The sequence below is a fragment of the Oratosquilla oratoria genome, chromosome 40 (genome assembly GCF_046742065.1).
Source record: "Oratosquilla oratoria isolate Oo_2021 chromosome 40, ASM4674206v1, whole genome shotgun sequence".
Lineage (NCBI taxonomy): Eukaryota > Metazoa > Arthropoda > Malacostraca > Stomatopoda > Squillidae > Oratosquilla > Oratosquilla oratoria.
Genome location: NC_134816.1, coordinates 20,759,421 through 20,778,500, shown reverse-complemented (window position 1 = coordinate 20,778,500; position 19,080 = coordinate 20,759,421). Strand labels below are relative to the sequence as shown.

The window sequence follows — 19,080 nt, the reverse complement described above, 5'->3', positions numbered from 1 at the left end:
TTCCTCATGCCACATATTTCCTTAAATCAGTGTGGTTCTTCTCATGATGTCAATAGGGAACCACTGTGTAGTGGGGTCACAGACTAAAAACTAGTAAGAATTGATGGAAGCCATACGGTTTTGTTAAATACTGAATCAATGTCCTGGGAATTAAGGAACAGTAAAACATAAGTACGAAATATGTGATAAAGCAGATTGAGAACCCCCTAAACGTTGCCCCACTCCAAGCACACACACACAAACACACACATACAAACACAGACACACAGATATAAATATAGATATACATAGAGATAAACATAGATAGATAAAAAGATAGAGATGTACAGAAGAGGGTACCTTTACTATATCCGCGGGTTTGAGGACAGCAACTCCTATTGTGAAGGGATGCCGGAACCACTTTCCTCGCCGTAACAAAACTTTGGCTTCGCGTTCGCATGCAACGGAATTATGTTGGACAGGTACGGGATTCGATCTCCCAGCCACATCCGTCCTTCATTCATGATGTCATCACTTCTGACCTAAGAGAGTCAACTCCCAATTCGGCCTTCTGGGCAACGTTACCTGCACTTGGTTCTAGTGCACTTTGATGTCCCCCTGAACATATATACTGCGTGTATATCGTGTATATAAATCGGTGCCTATATATATATATATATATATATATAGTATATATATATATATATATGTATATATAATGTACACATATATACTATATAAATATATATATGTATATATATATATATATGTGTGTATGTATATATATATATATATATATATATATGTATATATATATATATATATATATATATATATATACATATTGTGTATGTATACCGTACATGGGTGAACATTTGTAACAGCTTCTATTAGAATCCCTTTCTCGATATCCCTTAAATTCCTTCATAAACTCAACTACTACTAACAAGACATTTAACAACAAAATAAAAACATTACACTGCTGAAGTACAATGAATGATCACTATTACATTACGTTTTCTACGAAATGAACATAAGAAGTTAGTATGATAATATAATCAACCCCATCATCTCTGCGTATTCTTAATATCTCCATAAACTGAAAAACCACCACTACTTGCAACGACATTCTTGCAGTCATCAATCATCATTATCCTGCTTTCTAGAAAAATAAAAACACTGGCAAGTCTTTGAAACCAAGACAACATATTTTCATTTTTTTTCCTTCGTTTCATTAAGTTTCGTCCCCGAATTAAAGCCTACTATACACAGCCCATCTACAAATATTCCATGAGAGCCTTATCTTTGTACCATGGGAAAAACAATAACAATAGCATAATGTTCATTTTAATAATGAAATACAGACAATATATATATATATATATATCTTCTAAATTCTGCCTTCTGGCGAGAAGAAATAGTGTTGTGTGTATATGTCTCTCTGTGTTTTTGGTTGTGTGTGTGTGTGTGTGTGTGTGTGTGTGTGTGTGTGTGTGTGTGTGTGTGTGTGTGTGTGTGTGTGTGTGTGTGTGTGTGTGTGTGTGTGTAAAATTACAAACTGTTTATTATATGTATGTCGATGGGAGTCCATATGCATCCATTCTGGATTGTGAAGATACACATAGAAAACTCATCCGGGTGTACAAGTTTAAAGCACGGAACCCCACGCGCATATATGAACATGTACGGATATACGAGGTGTGATCAGAAATTTCCGAACGTTTCTGTTGCGAAACGAACGGAATACGGTTCGAGAATGCACGCACACCTGGAGCGAACAGCAACTTTTCCGAGTCAATATGCTGTGTGACGTTCCTCTGTCGACACAGGGATCTGTGTTACATGTATTTTTGTGAACGTGTCCATGAGCTCATTTGTGACTTTGCTATGGACTTGAGCAGAAAGAGTAAACATCAAACTCTATGTCAAACTAGGGAAATCGCCAAGGAAGGATTTTGAAATGCTTCAAGAGCAAGGTGTTTTGAGTGACACTCGCGCTTTAAGATCGGCAGGACCTCACTGGAGGACGACAAGAGGTGTGGACGATCCTCTGCGAAGACAACCCCAGTAAATGACGAAAAAAAAATCTGCATCAAGATTATCCTCAAGAGCTGGACTTTTTACACCGAGTTCAGTCATGACGTTCTGAGGTCTCTGAGATAGGACAATCTGCGAAAAGCTCCTGAACTTTAGTGCCATTACGATTGGGTTCTTCATCACGACAACGCACACGCTCACTGTACATTGAAAGCACAAGAGTCTTTTGCCCGTACCAACAAGATCGTTGTTACCTGCGGCTTCATCCTCTTTCCTAAGATGAAATTCAGAGTTGGATCGTCGTTCCAGCACCACAGAAGAGATGGTGCTTTACATGTTTAAAGAACGGGGCTTCCATGAAGCGTTCCAAACGTGACAGAAGCAATGAGAGTGATCTTTCACTGTATAAGGAGACCACTTTGAAGAGGATGGCAGCTAAATTGAAATCAGGTACGGTTTTGTTGTTCAAAGGTGTACTCTCGAACTATGATCGCACCATGTACATACATACATACATACATACATACATACATGCAGACACGCATGCGAACATGAACACATATTTTATACACACACATATACACACACAATCGAAATGCATTTTCCCACGTCAGTGAAGTCTGTATACTTATGTCAACCCCTTTGCCACAGAAGGGACTACCACCATGAATGAAATAGCCTGACGGTTGCCTGAGTCAGGGAAAAAGTACCAACCGGCACGTAAGGGGTTTAAAGAAGATTGTATCTATTCAGTGACGCAAGCCAGTGCCCGCATTCATACCACAGCATCAAAGGCACAGGTATGCACACGGCCAAGCTAACGAGGAGATTTCATGCGCGCTGCAAGCTTCTCTTATGCCAACAGGTTTCTTACTGTGATCTTCGATCCCATCTACTCAATTTTGTTAGCTGCGATCTTCTAAGCTCTTTATATTTTTCTATTACTTCCTTTTCCAAGGTCTCTAACTCTTTCATTTCTTATGTTCCAATGATCTTCAACTTAGTTCAAAACAGCCAGAGAAAGAGAGAAAGAGAGAGAGACTGAGAGGGACAGACAGAGGAGGACAGACAGACGAGGATTTCAACTTCACAACCTTCATAATTTGTATTCCTAAAATGACTATCATTATCTAATATAGATATGATTAACGTCATTATAATGCTACTATCAGTAAAATCAAACCCACAGTATTTTCGTAAGAGTCTTAGGACAACATGAACCTGACAATCTGAAGACTCGTTTTTCTGTAGACAAGAGCGACAACCGAGGGTAGAAACCTGAAGGTTATGATTCTTTTTTTTTATTATAACCAAAGTTATTATAATTATCAATAATTAATTGCGGTTATCATTATTGTTACTATTATTAGTTTTCATGCTTGCTTACTAGTTTGGCAACACTGAACCAGCAGTGTCCTTTTTTTTTTTCGTTTTTTGTTTGTTTACTCTTTCATTCTTCCTCTCGCTTTCTTTCTCGACTTTCAAACCCCATAATCGTTTCTAATATTTACTTCGTTTTCTATTTATCCACTAATCTCAAGAAAAAAAAAATCTTTTCAAAGGAATGGCTGTTCTGAGATACTGGACGCTATTAGGTGACAGACTGGCACACACGCAAACAAACGGCCAGACTTGGATGTGTTGGTCAAAACTCATTCAGCAACTTCTCATTCACATCTCTTTTCTCTCTTTCCTCTCCCTGGACTCACTGAGAAAAGTATATCTGAAGGGATTTTGTGTTCAGCGACAAGTGTTTTCTTCGATCACCTATAGGGCACGGAGCAGGACATTTCTTTGTTTGGAACTCTAATTACTGAGTTTACACATGTATACATTCAATGTCAATGTACATTTGAAATCCTATTCACAATGTCTTGTTGAGTCTCAAATAAATGACAAAATAATTTGGTTACAGCGGTTAAAATTCCACCTTCTACAGAGCTCTCTTCCCGAAAAGCTTGTAACCCATTTCTAATATGAGAAAGAAAAAGCACAAACAAAATCTACTACGGTAATGCGGACAGCAGCGGGATCTAAACGCCGTCAAGAAAGGGGCACGGAAACTTCCAGCACATCTTCCAGCAACCAAAAAACGTAATCTGGACATTTCTCTCTTTCTTTCCTTTAGTTTTACCCCTGCGGCTTATCGCTTATTGTCCTCCTTGGTTAGCTAAGCTGTCTGGAAAGCAGGGAAGGGGCAACAATAGCGTTATATTACGGTAGGAAAGGAAGGGGGGGCATAGGATAGTAGCCGTCAAGCATGAGGACCCGGGTGTAACCAGCTCAGATTGGAAGAGTTTTTTGGGAAAGCGAAGATCCACCCACGATCACGCTATAGGGTTGCGGGGAAGGAAACGCACAGAGGAGAGAAGGGCAAAGGAATGGAAAGATATGGACGAAGATGATAAGATAAAGCTAAGAGATGGACGGGTTGAAAGTGCAGGGGCATGGAAGAATGTTTGACGTGGAACTACAGTATGTCAATGTATGTGTATGAGTTGTGGGTGGGGAAGCTGCAGTTCACACAGCAACATGGAACTGAAGAACAAAAAAAAAATTACATGGAAAGGGAATGCATACATTGAAGAACTATACGTAGCAGCCATAATGTAAATCAAAGATTTACGAGGACGGGTCTCGAGATATGAAACACAGCTGTAGTGTACAAGAAATAAACGAAGGAAATCGAAATACGGACTTCAGTAAAATGGAAATTTAAATCGACTTAAAAAAAAAAATGGGACAAGAAGAAAGTGTGTCGTTGACCACACAGAGTTCAGCAATGCATAGGAAAAAGGGAGGGGCATTGGGTCGGCGGCATTCCAAAGGAATATTAAGGAGGGCAGGAGAAAGGAGTACAAAAGGAATACATATGCAAGGTATACAAACCTACACAAGCGAGTTCGAAGTTCCAAATGCTGATATAGTGTGTATATCAGGTGTTACCCAGTATGAAAAGTCACTAGGCTACATAGTATCACTGCACACGTAAAGTTAAGGACATCCAGCGCGGTGGTACAATTGTTAAGCTTCTGGTCGTTGCTAGAAAAATCACCTGGCAGTTTGCAAGAAGCACTACTTACGATCAGGTTGGAATAATAACAATGATAATTACAGGTATGATACACGGCTGCAAGATAGCAAATAACCTATCAGTCGCATCGGATCGTGATCGTCCTTGGAGAGTAGAAAAAGCATTTACAAGGACGAAGTGAAATCCCCCATACAATTGCATCTCAACCAATTCAGTGGATGGGGTTTGGTTGTCACAGTATAGTACAATACGTTTTCAGGCCATTTTAACTGCTATTTTCCTTCCTGTCTTGACTCTTTCTGATCACTGTAGTTATTGTTCTACAAATAAACAAACAAGTAAACAAATACAATGACGCGATGAAGATCAAAAGTAGAACACGGAAGCCGAACACTACTACTTGGGACGGCCGTTGCAACACAGCAACCGGTCCTGCTAAGACAAGCCTTACTTTGAAGTTGCACTTTGAAATTATACCATTAAGTACACTATGAGTATGGTAAATTCAAAGTAACTTTGATCAGCTGTGATAAAACGCGGCTTAATTCCAAAGTAATTGTGGTATTAATTAAAGGGAGATATCTCCTTCCCCTTGCAAAAGAGGGGACATTTGTACAAGGATGCACCGAAGGTACTTTGACTTAAGATCAAATGAATCACCTCCATCATCTTCACCACCTCCTCTTTCTCCTTTCGTCTTCGTCTTCCTGTTTGCACCTTCGTTCTAAATGGTCCAATAGTATCACCACATTCCACCAGTCCATTAAAAAGAACCTTATAAACTATCCTCCAACAAATGCGGTAATAGCAGTAGCAGCGTAGAGACAGCGTGAGATTGATGGGCGAGAGAAGGGGAGAGAGAGGGGGTGATCAACAAGGATCTTCTTCCTCCTAAGGACACACCCTCCTACCATCAGCAACTTCTTCACCATCGCTACTTCCACTATCACTGCATCCACCACTGCCATCACCACCATCTCTACAATCACAATCATAGTGAACATCATAATAATAATCATCATCATCATCTTCATCACCCCCACCGACACTCACTCGGGACTCAAACCAAACTCCTCCTTTGAATAAGCTGTCCGTGGGCGCCTCCCGAAGGAGGTACAAGAGGGACAGTTACGCCCGAAGAGGAACTAATTTCTTTCAAAGCAAATCAGACTCTGCTCTTAGATTTCTTCAATTTTTATTTCAGTATCATCATTATCTATTGGTGTTGATATCATCATCATTACCTTAAGCACCACCATCATCATCATCACCTGCATCACCTAGAGGGCCTCTGCCGCTCCGTCGTCCAAGAATGCGAAAACGGCAATGGCAAAGACGACGAAGACGACGACACCGAGCAGCAGCAGCAGCACGTAAAATAAGAGTCTTCTCATCAACACCACTTAAAATGCGACCGCCATCAGGTAGCAGAGTCTTGTCCATGACCTTTGCCAGCACCTTGGGACTCTTCAGCGATTGAGCGAAGCGGAGAACCACATGTCTTCGCCTCCACTGACAGAGTAGTATTGCGCTTGCGTCATCAACGACCGCAAACGACCAAATGACTTTTATTCCAATGTGGCACTTCCCCACCGGTCTTAAGTCTCTCGCTCTTTCTTGGGCTTTGTTTCGTCCTGGGAATGCTGCGGAAGGATGTTAGCCGAGCCCAAGATGGTCACGATTTCGCCCTGCATGAAGGCCCACGGTACAGTAGACCCGGCTAAGGGACACCTCTCGCCGCTCGGACAGTACACCTGCGTCGCGGAGTAAAGAAAGAAAACATGATTTCAGCAGAAATTCAGTGAATGAATGAATAATGTCCACATATGCACATTCCTTAATCACATCCTTTTCAACCCCTCTCCCCTAATTACCACCATCATATTTTGTATGTTAATCCTACACAGGTTCCCTTTAGATCAATGAAATTGTTTGGTGATAGCTAAAATAAACACCAGAATAAAACATGACAAAATAGTTAGTAGCAACATAAGTGCCTGGCCAATTAAACATTCAAATATGCCTTGTTTATCTGTTCCACTTCCTTCTGTATGAATACTACCCCGATGAGGAAAAGGAATACATTTCTCCCCCTCACTTCCGTAAATAAGTCCGTCTACCCCCACAACATCTATTACACCTTCAGTTGGCACCTAGCTCGTCTATGTGAGAGTTCCGAGTCAATCTGGTACTCACCTCTGTGCCCGCCCCCTGCCTTTTGATGGATTCCCTCGAACAGGGGAAACAGAACTTGTGGTGTGGGACAGATGGGCACTGCACGAAGTGGGTATCCTCCAGCCGCTCGTTACATATGGTGCACTTCAGTGTGTTGGTCGTCATACTCGGGGGCTCACTACCGTTCCCGCTACTCGCTGTACTACCACCACCGCCCCCGCCGCCGCCACCGCCGCCGCCGCCGCCACCGCCACCGCCGGCTCCACCGCTACTGCCTCCACCACCTCCACCTGTCTGCTGGCTGCCTGGGCTACTGTCTCCGCTGGAGTCTCCGTGGCGGCCTCCAGATGGTCTACGTCGGGTTTCAACTAAGGTAAAGAGAGGTTTGGAGGCTGTTAATTTGCCTCCCGGCATTTGGTTGCGTGAGAGAGGAAGAGGATGTGGGCGGGGGGATACTGCGTTGAAGAGCCAAAGAGTGCAAAACATGAGAAAGGAAAGGACGAGATAAGGAGAGGTGAAGGAACCAAGAAAGAGAGAAAATTATAATAAGGACGACATATATCCAAGATTCGAATGTCCAGCACCATTAAATGAAAATATCAAGAAAACATCAAATACTTCTACTCACCTGAAGTTGGTGACAGTTGGGAATTTCTGGATGTAGATCTCTGCTGTGGTGAGGCTGAGGCAAGACTTCGGGGCGACCCCGGGGGTAGATTGTCGGTGACGTTCTGCAGGGCGGCCATCGGGGATGGACCGTTGGTGCTGGACGAGTTCGGACCTTCTGGGGATGTGGTCCGCTGACTGTTGTTGCTGGCTCCGCTGCCTTGAGAAGAACCCTGGGAGCTGGACCCGCTGGCGACTGCTGCGACCACAGCAGCGGCAGTAGCGGCACTGACTGGAACACCAGGATAACCTGTGGGTGAAAAAAGAATTGCCAATATCAAAATATACTTCAATACTGAGGCCAGAAAAAAAAACTCGTTCAAATTTGTTTCCCCCATAGGCTAGGGAACTGGAAAGAGTCTCGGAAATGCTCCATATCTCCATCCTCAGGTAGCTGTTGCTTGTAAACACATCGTGGGAAAAAGTGCAAATATTAAAGTATAATCCAAAATTACGGCCTGATTTTATTCAGGTTCCAACTCTCCTCTGCCACAAAAAAAAAAAAAAAAAAAAAAATTAAACTGGAAAGTGTCCAACACATCCAGCTGATTTGCGTCCCAATCCTCGAATCTTCATATGACAAACATCATCCCAAATTATCATTGCTGATCAGAAACTACAGATCATCGAACCTGTAAATTAAGTCTTATATTAAGAATATTAATCTTTCCATCACGTGAGGCTTTACTGGATAAAATGGACGGGCGACAGAAAAAAATGTCATATCTGGAAGAGCATGGCAGAAGAATTATATTGTAAACAGGTCTCTTTGAATGACCGAGCTGGCAATGTCCCAGAAAGGGACCCCACGTGAGACTGAACAATCGAGAGGATGCGAAACTTTTAGTTAGTTATGATTAGATTAGACTGCTATTAAAGAAACTGAACAGTATGCAAAGTAAAGACTAACGAATTCAAGTAAGGCAGCAAGTGTGCTCTGAAGGTGTAAGGACTAGGCAGATCCCAGACCAAAGATGATGGAGAGCATAGCAGAGTCAATAGTGTTGTATAAGAGCGAGTTGTTGATGGTGGGTACAATACCACAGAAAAAGATGCAGACACTGGAGACTGTGGGTGTTTGAGGAGTGTGTGAAGAGTGAAGAGAGCAGATAAGATACCACATGACGGCCTAATGTAAAGCTTCAAGCCACAAGTGAGAGTGTAGGAAAGATAAACAAAGGGCTTTATTTTTGTGCATGCGAAGAGACCCGGACAAGACAAGATGACTTGGTGTAAGAAAAAAAAATCAGAAAGAGAAAGAGGAGTAATGGTGACTCAAAAAGAAATGGCGAAGAGTGTCGGATCGCATGTCGAGGAAAAGATGCACGAGAAAGGCGGAGTTGCTTTCAGGGAAAAGAGGGGAGTGGCGATGTACGGGGAAGGTAACGTAGAGAACTCCTGCACATGCAGATATTTAAATGGCTATACATACATACATACATACACACACGCGCGTGCACACACACACATTCTATATACATATCCACACAATCACACACACACACACACACACACACACACACACACACACACACACACACACACACACACACACACACACACACCTATCTATATATATATATATATATATATATATATATATATATATATATATATCACAGGCCAGAGCCCGCGCAGGTGGACGGCCTTGGTGAGACAGGATCTGTGTGTGTGTGTGTGTGTGTGTGTGTGTGTGTGTGTGTGTGTGTGTGTGTGTGTGTGTGTGTGTGTGTGTGTGTGTGTGTGTGTGTGTGGTTGTGTGTGTGTGTGTGGTGTGTGTGTGTGTGTGTGTGTGTGTGTGTGTGTGTGTGTGTGTGTGTGTGTGTGTGTGTGTGTGTGTGTGTGTGTGTGGTGTGTGTGGTGTGTGGTGTGTGTGGTGTGTGTGGTGTGTGGTGTGTGTGTGTGTGTGTGTGTGTGTGTGTGTGTGTGTGTGTGTGTGTGTGTGTGTGTGTGTGTGTGTGTGTGTGGTGTGTGTGTGTGTGTGTGTGTGTGTGTGTGTGTGTGTGTGTGTGTGTGTGTGTGTGTGTGTGTGTGTGTGTGTGTGTGTGTGTGTGTGTGTGTGTGTGTGTGTGTGCATGCGCGCGCGCGTTTGTGTTTTGTGCCTCCTTGAGTGCCTATGTCCGTTGACGTTGGCGTGTGTGCATGTGTTGGTGTAGAAATCTGCCTATACGTATGAGAATATGATTTTTGGAGAAAAGAAGACAAGAAAATGAAGAAAAGAGAACGAATAACAGGGATCGGGAGGAAAGGGAGAAGAAAGGTGAAGGAAAGTGAAAAGTGAAGAAGGATAGACAGAAGGATAGAGAGAAGGTGGAAGAGGAGGAAAAATGTGAGTACAAAATATACAGTAGTCGAAGCCTTAACAACCGGAACGTAAGAAATAATGACCCGTGAAAAAGACAATAAACCTTGGATGTGTGCAAGGAAATGAATGATGGCTATACTTGTTCTAAGAGAAACTAAGTTGGTGATGGAAGGAAATGCACGAAGGAAAGAATGAGAATACGAGGAAAGTGTGGAAGGTCGCGTCTGTAGCCTACCCAAGTAAGGAGTGAGTGACGCATAAACTCAAGAAGGCAACGAGAAGACGTGAGAATGGAAGTCTGGAACAAATTTTTGTGTGGACCAAACAGGATACTCGCGAGTTAGAGCGTCGCTACTTGCGGCAGAGGTTAAAGTGACGCCAGTTCGAACTCTTGCCGCCAGCGAGTTGAACCAAGGGCATGGTTCATTAAATTCCACGTTAAGTGGTACCGTGCTAGCCTCTTGATAGGGAGAGTTCGCGACGTTATACCGGACTATCAATCATCATCATGGAATAAACTGGAAATCGATCAGGAGAGTGTGACTGTGGAGGATTACATGTACCGACAAAAGAGAGTTTCTCTTGTGAACTGAATAAGTCAGGAACGTTGGAAGAGGTGATACTCGTAAAAGGTTGGTAGTGGGAGATATAAACGTTAGGATAAGAGACTGGTTGGTGGATGAAGTTACAAGTAACTGGAATAAAAACAAAATTAACAAGGACGGAAGTTAAATGTTACAGGTGCGAGCAGAGACGCACGCGATAGTTGAGAACGCTTTAAGATATATATATATATATATATATATATATATATATATATATATATATATATATATATATATATATATATTTATATATAGAGAGAGAGAGAGAGAGAGAGAGAGAGAGACAGAGAGAGAGAAAGAAAGAAAGAGAGAGAGAGAGAGAGAGAGAGAGAGAGAGAGAGAGAGAGAGAGAGAGAGAGAGAGAGAGAGAGAGAGAGAGAGAGAGAGAGAGAGAGAGAGAGAGAGAGAGAGAGAGAGAGGAAGTAGGAAGGGAGCGTCAATGATACCACGTGATGCGATCAACAGGATACAGCGGGAGGGAAGACGTGTCAATACATAAAGAATAGAAGAGCATAAGAATGAAGGAGACTGCAAGACAGCATAAGGCCTACACTATGCAGTTCCATGTCCATTACCACCTGTGTTCCCCATCCATAAAGTTATCTAACCTTCTCTTGAAATAACCAATTATTTCAGCGCTCATTACATGGTTACAAAGTCTATTCCATTCGTTAGCCAATCTACTAATAAACCAGTCAATCTACTAGTAAACCAGTTCTTGTTTGTTTCCTTCTTAAGTCTAAATTCGTCAAATCTAAATACATTACTACGAGTCCTGCCCCCGCTGCCTTAATATGATGACCTTGCCTGTATCGCCCTTGTTAAAACCATTGGCCCATTTGAATACCTCTATTTGATCACCCCGCAGTATGCGTCATTCCAGAGAGTGGCTTCCTGGTAGGTGGACCTTTCCTTTTCCTTTTTCATCTAGATGCCGAAAAGGTTATTTGGTTTCTCTACGTCGCTCCTTTCGTTCCATGTATCATCTTTCTTTTTAATCTAACAGTTTCCAGACAATCAAATATATCTCCATGAATATCCCTTCCCCGGTAGAGGGCACCTGAGGGAACCAAGAGAAGTGAAATTGGCCCGGTTCACACTTGCGGTTTGAACCGCACAGGAACCGTGCCGGTACTGCAGATTCAAGGAAAAAATGCGCAGTTGTGTCTGAACGCCTACATTGACTTAAATTGTTATTGAACCGCCGCTCTTTTACCAGGACTCTGATCCCCTTCTCCTCCTGAGAGTGGTGACGGTGAAGCCAGCGTTGAAGTGCTATTCTAGTGGTAACGTTGTAGTTAGCCTAAGAGGGAGCTGAAATACAGTTATGTTGATTGTTGAGGATAATAATAATGGTGGTGTATGTTAGTGTGCTGCCGGTAGATGTGACTTTGGTAAGTTGGTTGAGATAGAATGGGGAAGTTACTATTTACCAAGCGTGATTCGCACAAGACACTTTTTGGAAGGTGGATTCCCTAGCTGTGTCTGCCAGCTAGAGCCCAGGTTTTACAAAAATACTCTTTTCAGTCCTTTATGGGCAACACCTCGTAAGGTAGGTTCCCTGGTTGGTACACAGCTAGAGAACCCAGTTCTAACAAAACTGTCCTTTTCAGTAGTCCTTCAAAAAACAACATTTTAACTTTCTAACTGGCTATTCTCGAATTCAGGTTCCTGAACGCACTAGCCCATCTTGTGTATTTGTACTTTAAAATTAGTTCATATTTCACCCATTTTTAGCACAGACTTTGTAGTCAGTTTGTGTTTGCCTTCCAACCTTAGGGGATAAAAAATACCGATAGATATACTCTGACTCCGCCCTATGACCAGAGGCATTTGGCGAAGTCCTCATCTAGACAGCTATTAGTTTTGTTCACAGAGTCCCGTTTGTCTCAATGGTTTCCACTTATATCGTTAACAACAAAGTGATGTCGTAGCACATTGGTAAAATAATACTGATAACCCACTTTCAGAGAAGAATAAGCGAAAGTATAAAGATCTGTACATTTCAATCACTAACTTTTCACATCTGCTGAAGAGGATCACAGTTAGTGATCGAAATATACAGATCTTTATACTTTCGCTTATTCTTCTCTGAAAGTGGGTTATCAGTATTATTATATCGTTAAAGTGTTGGTTTGTTGAATTTGGTATCATTACTACAGTGGTAGCGCCAGTGGAGTGCACCTGGTGGCAGCCAGGTCTGCTTTTTCGTGTCTGAACTATCCATGGTGAATATCTACTTCTAATATGATAGAATTGGACTATGGACTATCAGGACAGCTCACGCGGAATTAGCAAATCTTCTCTGTTCCTCTTTTTTACCGCTTAATATTCCTTACCACATGCACGTGGTAAGGTACACTGGCTGTATCTTTTCCCAGGAGTTTCTGCAAGGGGGGGAGGGGGGGTACTTCAAGTATTAACACACACCTCAATCACCACCGAAAGATAGTGGACGGGTAGAATAAAGAAATATGAAGACACGTGTGTAACGAGATCAAATACAGGAAAACCTCGGTGTTTAGCATTTGTAGATTACGAAAAGGCCTTTGACTTGATAGAGATAAGATTAAATCAGGTAATTTAAGAACATAAGAATGAGAGAGGCTACAAGAGACCATAAGGCCTAAACTAGGTAGTCTATCATTTCTATCCTTAAAGTTATCTAACCTCCTCTTAAAACAAACAATAGCTTCAGTACTGACTATATGAATACTAAATCTATTCCATTCGTCAACTACTACTTTATTGGCAAACAAGTTCTTGTATATTTCCTTCTTAAATCTAAAGAGATATAAAGAAACGTGTAAGATGAGACAAAATATAGGGCTCTGTGCTTAGCTTTTGTAGATTACGAAAAAGTTTTTCACTTGATAGAGGCAAGAGTCAATCGGGTCATTTCTGAACTTGTTGACTTCAAAGTCAATGCAAAACAATGGGGTGGAGGGAGAGAGAAGAACGATGGATGGGATGACGATTGAGTGTAATGATAGAGGAAGAAAGAGGATAGAACAAAGAATAAAAACACTGAACTGAGGCGAGTGAGGAAAAAGTAAAAAAAAAAAAAAAAAAAAAAAAAAAAAAAAAAAAAAAAAAAAAAAAAAAAAACTAACAAAGATAAGAACAGAAGGTGGTGCAAGTGTTAAAAAATTACAGTTCAGGTGAAGATAACGACATAGTAAACTGAGAAGGCGGAGGAAGAGTACAATAAGGTGATAGAAGGTATAAAATTACTGAGTGGTCCATCAAAGTATTACATTATCAACCACACAAGCGGTTCGGGTCTATGTTGGGCTGCAAGTTCACTGTGTCCTTTCTCAGAATGCAGTGTGATATCTGTTTACCTGTATCTATATATGTTTGTGTTCATATGCAGAATTATAAAGCGAAACCGCCCCTGCATGCTAAAGTTTAACAGCACAACAAATGGAATTAAAGGGATACTACTCTTTGCTGAAGATCCTTCTGTCTACTTCTGTCTAGATGCGCGGGGGTCTAAGCGGACGGGTGATAAACAGATGTTTCTGAACATAAAGCAAACGGCAAATGCACGTTTTTCTCAGTACGATTATTGCTCAACGATGATCGTTGATGGCTCAATGATGATCGTCAAACGGTCGTCTAGAGCACTAATTCTTTGTTTTTGGATGGGGTTGTTTTGCTTCGAGCTGCAAAATACGAGGCTGATCATTCTAACCGAACCTACGAACGCGTTTACCCAAATATGATGCGTGTCAACCACCATTGGCTGTGGCAGTAGGCTAATAATCGCACCCGAGCAAAACGTACCTAAAGTGTATGATGAACAGATGCTCCTTCATGACGCAAACGGTAAAGGCTGAAACTGAGTTGTGACTTGTGCCATTTCGTCCCCGTTGTAGTGCGGTCGTGCGTAGTGCGTTTCGTAACACAATTACTCCTAATTACGTCATGCAGTTCCATGCTGCAGAAGACAAGGTGGCGAATCGCGGCATGACAGCCCCTCGCGTGACACACACACGTTTAACATCGAGCGACATGCAAAGTCAGCGTGACTACGTGGCATGACTTGGCGTGGCGTGATGTGCTGTGATGTCGCCGTAGCCTAGTGTGATGTGCTCTGTTTTCGACGTGAGCAGACTGTAGCGCCCGCCACTTCACGGATTCTCACTATCTCGCCGCGGACTATCGCGTGATCGAAGTCACTATCAGGCGTCGGTGCGTTCGTGCATCGGCGCATCCCACGGAGTTCCACGGTCTCGTGTTGTGCCTGTAATTACACACACACACACACGCGCGCGCGTGCAAGGGCGCGTATTCGTACCCTCGCCACAAGAAGTACCCGAAACAGTTGGAGTATATAAACGCCTCATCCTTTCTTTTATGACACCCCAAACTATAATAAAGATAAGCGACTCACTTTCAACATTACGAACTACGAAGAGGCCTCACACTGGTCTCTGACATCATCAGACCCAAGCGGGGTTAATGGTTCTATCCATGGTGCATTCAGAGGAGTTTATTCATCTATAGCGACCCTTTTGATGACGAAAGTATGCTCAAACTAACAAGCATAACCAACTTCGTACTTGGTGTCAATTATCTGACTGCCACTAAAGAGGTTATCACACTGGTCTTCCACGGGCTTCTTCAGCGTCGACCGTAGATAGTTCGTTTGAGTGAAAACGACTTCGGTTACAATATTCTATTTGTCAGATCTCCATATATCAAATTACCTTTCCGTCATCTATAGCAAAGCTGAATGATGAACTAAGAGATTGTAAACCTATGAGGATGTTAGACATAATGTTTAAACGTTCTTAGAGAAGTCTAGATTTCTGCAAGCGAAGTCATATTCTAATTACTCAAATGGAGGTTTGAGGTAGAATGTGGGAGGAGAAAAAGCCCATTCTGATAACCCATTAAGTAAAGGACTTATTTCTCCATTTACAAATTTTATACTGGTTAACGTGTTCAATAGACTTTATACTGTATCAAGGCATATACGTTCGTCTCATGGAGGTGGCAAGGTAGAGTATTCAGAACGGAGCGTGTTCTTGATCGATAGACCAATTTTATTCAGAGATTGATCGCCTCTGACATTTCCAACCATTAAACTGAAGAAAACTCTGGAACACACATACACACACACACACACACACACACACACACACACACACACACACACACACACACACACACACACACACACACACACACACACACACACATACACGTACACATAAACACACACACACACACACATACACGTATACATAAACACACACACACACATACTTACACACATAAACACACACACACACACACACACACACACACACACACACACACACACACACACACGCACACACACACATACATATATGTATATACATCGCGAAAAACACGAGAGAGGCTATACATACAGTATATATAGAAAGAGGACAGGTCAAGTAGTAAAGTTACGAAGTGAGATTTCTGCATACACACATACACACATTTACATACACTGTGTATATGTATGTATATATATATATATATATATATATATATATATATATATATATATATATATATATGTACATATATATATATGTATTTTTTTGGTAGAAGGCCATGTTGTATACATGATTTCAAGAAGTCTACAGCGACAATGGTGTTGTTGAGCGTTGTTGAGCTTCAATATAAGCTCAACAACGCCATTGTCGCTGTAGACTTCTTGAAATCATGTATATATGTATATATGTATACACACACACACACACACACACACACACACACACACACACACACACATATATATATATATATATATATATATATATATATATATATATATGTATGTATGTATTATCTTGAATTCCAAATTCTCAAATCGACAAACGTACTAGCGGAAAAATACTACACGAATAATACAGACTCAAACCCTAAATATTCTTACTAAGAGATTTGATTGCCATAAAAACGTGACAGATACAGTTAGACATAGAAAGATAGGCATGTTGAGAGAGAGAGAGAGAGAGAGAGAGAGAGAGAGAGAGAGAGAGAGAGAGAGAGAGAGAGAGAGAGAGAGAGAGAGAGAGAGAGAGAGAGGAGAGAGAGACAATGGGGAACAGGTGCAAGAGGAAGCAGATCACACAGGTTGATAGAACATATTTTGCAGATCAACCCATAATCAATAAATGCATTATATGTCCTGACTCTGAAAAAAGACTATGTACTCTGTGCGAAAATATTTGGCTGAATACAACTCCATTGCAGGAACGTGATGCATCACGGTGCAAGTATGCTAGTATCACATGACTCATGACATACAATCGCATACAATGCATGCCTATCGAAGTCAGCTATGTCGTCCACATACCTTATTACAACAAAATGAAACATGACTTTATCTCCTAACGAAACCACTTAACTTACGTAGTATATATGAAATACCCTTTCCTATTGCACACTTTATACATATTATATACTTAAGCACATTCTGTATCGGGTAGTTCTATTTCATACCGTCTGCCTCGACATGAAATCCTGACTCAGTGACCCCTTTCTATACCGAGTCACAATTGTCTTATTGCCAGATGCCGCCAGATGATTTCATTGTTGTCGTGTTCTTATTTACTCTGTGGTGAGGGGACGAACCGCCCCACATGCACTCGCTATTGCATGCACTTGCGGTTGCACAGGCAATCGACATGCTCTTGCATGCAAAGTACAAAAGCCCTCAGGACTGACTGGGGACAAACGGGGACGATGCAAGGTCGTTGAGTCTTTGAAACTAACCGACTAGAAACAAGTTGCAGTCCTACAGTCTACTTGCAAGCCCAAGAACCTAACTCACCAAGTATCCGAATTCGACCAATACGTCTTACCATTGTATGTGAAATTATGGGTTTCTTCCTCTTACGATCAGAGTAACTTTATAACATAAGAATAAAGGAGACTACAAGAGACCCTAAGGCCTGCACTAGGCAGTTCCTTGTCCATTACCACGTTTTATCCCTATCCATTAAGTTATCTTACCTTCTCTTAAAACAATCAGTTGTTTCAGCGCTCATTACATCGTTTTAATTCTATTTCACTCGTTAATCACTCTGTTGGTAAAATAGTTCTTGCCAATTTCCTACTTAAACCTAGATGCGTCCAATTTAAATCCATTACTACGAATCCTGCCCTGCTGTCTTAATATGATGACCTTGGCTACATCACCTTGTTAAAGCCCTTGACCCATTTGAATACCTCTTTATTAGCAAGATGTCAGCAGTACTTCAGCATCAACAAAGGATACATCTGAATAGTTCTGTTATGTCGTGAATTAGGTTCGGGAACTGACTAGTAAAGGCCTTATGGTCTCTTGCAGTCTCCTTCATTCTTATGAAGCATAAAAGCTTGTAATAAGACGCAAATTCTATCATGGGGACCCTACCCCCACTCCTCTCCTGTAAACACTTAGGCCGTGTTCACACTAGCGATTTGAACTGCGGCGGTTTAATTATATCGTTAGCCAAAAGAGGCGTTGACACAGTATCGCGCAGATTTCCGCGGTTTCCGCGTGGTTCAAACTGTTAGTGTGAACAGGGGGTAAATATTTTCCTCTCTCTTTCCCTGCATGTGGTTTGACTCCAAAAACTGAATCAACTTTATGAGACTTCAGTGACACCCATACAGACCAGAGCCACATAACACTCCTTTATGATTGAGGCCTCTAAATTCATAGTCTCCCTAAGGATAGAAGCATCAGTCATCAACAGCGCGACATAAACACAATCCCTCCTATGCGACGTCCACCGGGCATGACGACGCGTAGCCGCGGGGGGGCGGGGGAAAAATGCAGGATGGTGTATCTAAAGATAAGACATTAACTCCCTCACAAACCCACTGGCATTTGTTTTGTCTGCCGCTACGCAGTTTACTTCAACCCCACGAAACCCTTTCGATAATGACAGGTTTATAAGGAGTTTGATCGACATGGGGGGTTGAGGACTGAGAAAGGGTGTTAAGTATTGAAGACCACCATATCTTGTCAATAACTCTAGTACCCATCGTACGATCATGATAAGCTTTTAATCACAAGGATTGCATGTTTTTTTTTTTTTTTTTTTTTTTTTAAGGTTACATGGTTGTGGCTCAGACACTGGAGGGTAGTCTACGTTCTGAGTACTTAAGATTTTAGAATAAATTAGTGTTTTGATTATAAACGAAGAGAGGACCAAGAGAGTGTGATAGTGAGGGAGAGAAAGCGGGGTGTTATCAGCTTCACTCAATCCTACTCAACAACAACACACACACACACGCACGCA

General features: G+C 41.8%; 1 protein-coding gene across 3 annotated transcripts in view; it reads right to left on the bottom strand.

Moving 5' to 3' along the window:
- Window positions 1-1,312: 1,312 nt before the first annotated feature.
- The window catches only part of Pits (Protein interacting with Ttk69 and Sin3A), a 74,265-nt gene continuing 56,497 nt past the window's right edge, over window positions 1,313-19,080 (bottom strand). For 2 of the 3 annotated variants that reach the window (XM_076177184.1, XM_076177183.1), the window contains 3 exons: window positions 7,854-8,141; window positions 7,247-7,680; window positions 1,313-6,804 (listed from right to left, as the gene is read on the bottom strand). In XM_076177184.1, coding sequence (XP_076033299.1) covers window positions 6,649-6,804; window positions 7,247-7,680; window positions 7,854-8,141 — 878 coding nt within the window. In that variant the 3' untranslated portion in view covers window positions 1,313-6,648. The remainder of the gene's footprint in view (window positions 6,805-7,246; window positions 7,681-7,853; window positions 8,142-19,080) is intronic. The other variant, XM_076177185.1, reaches the window with a different exon arrangement.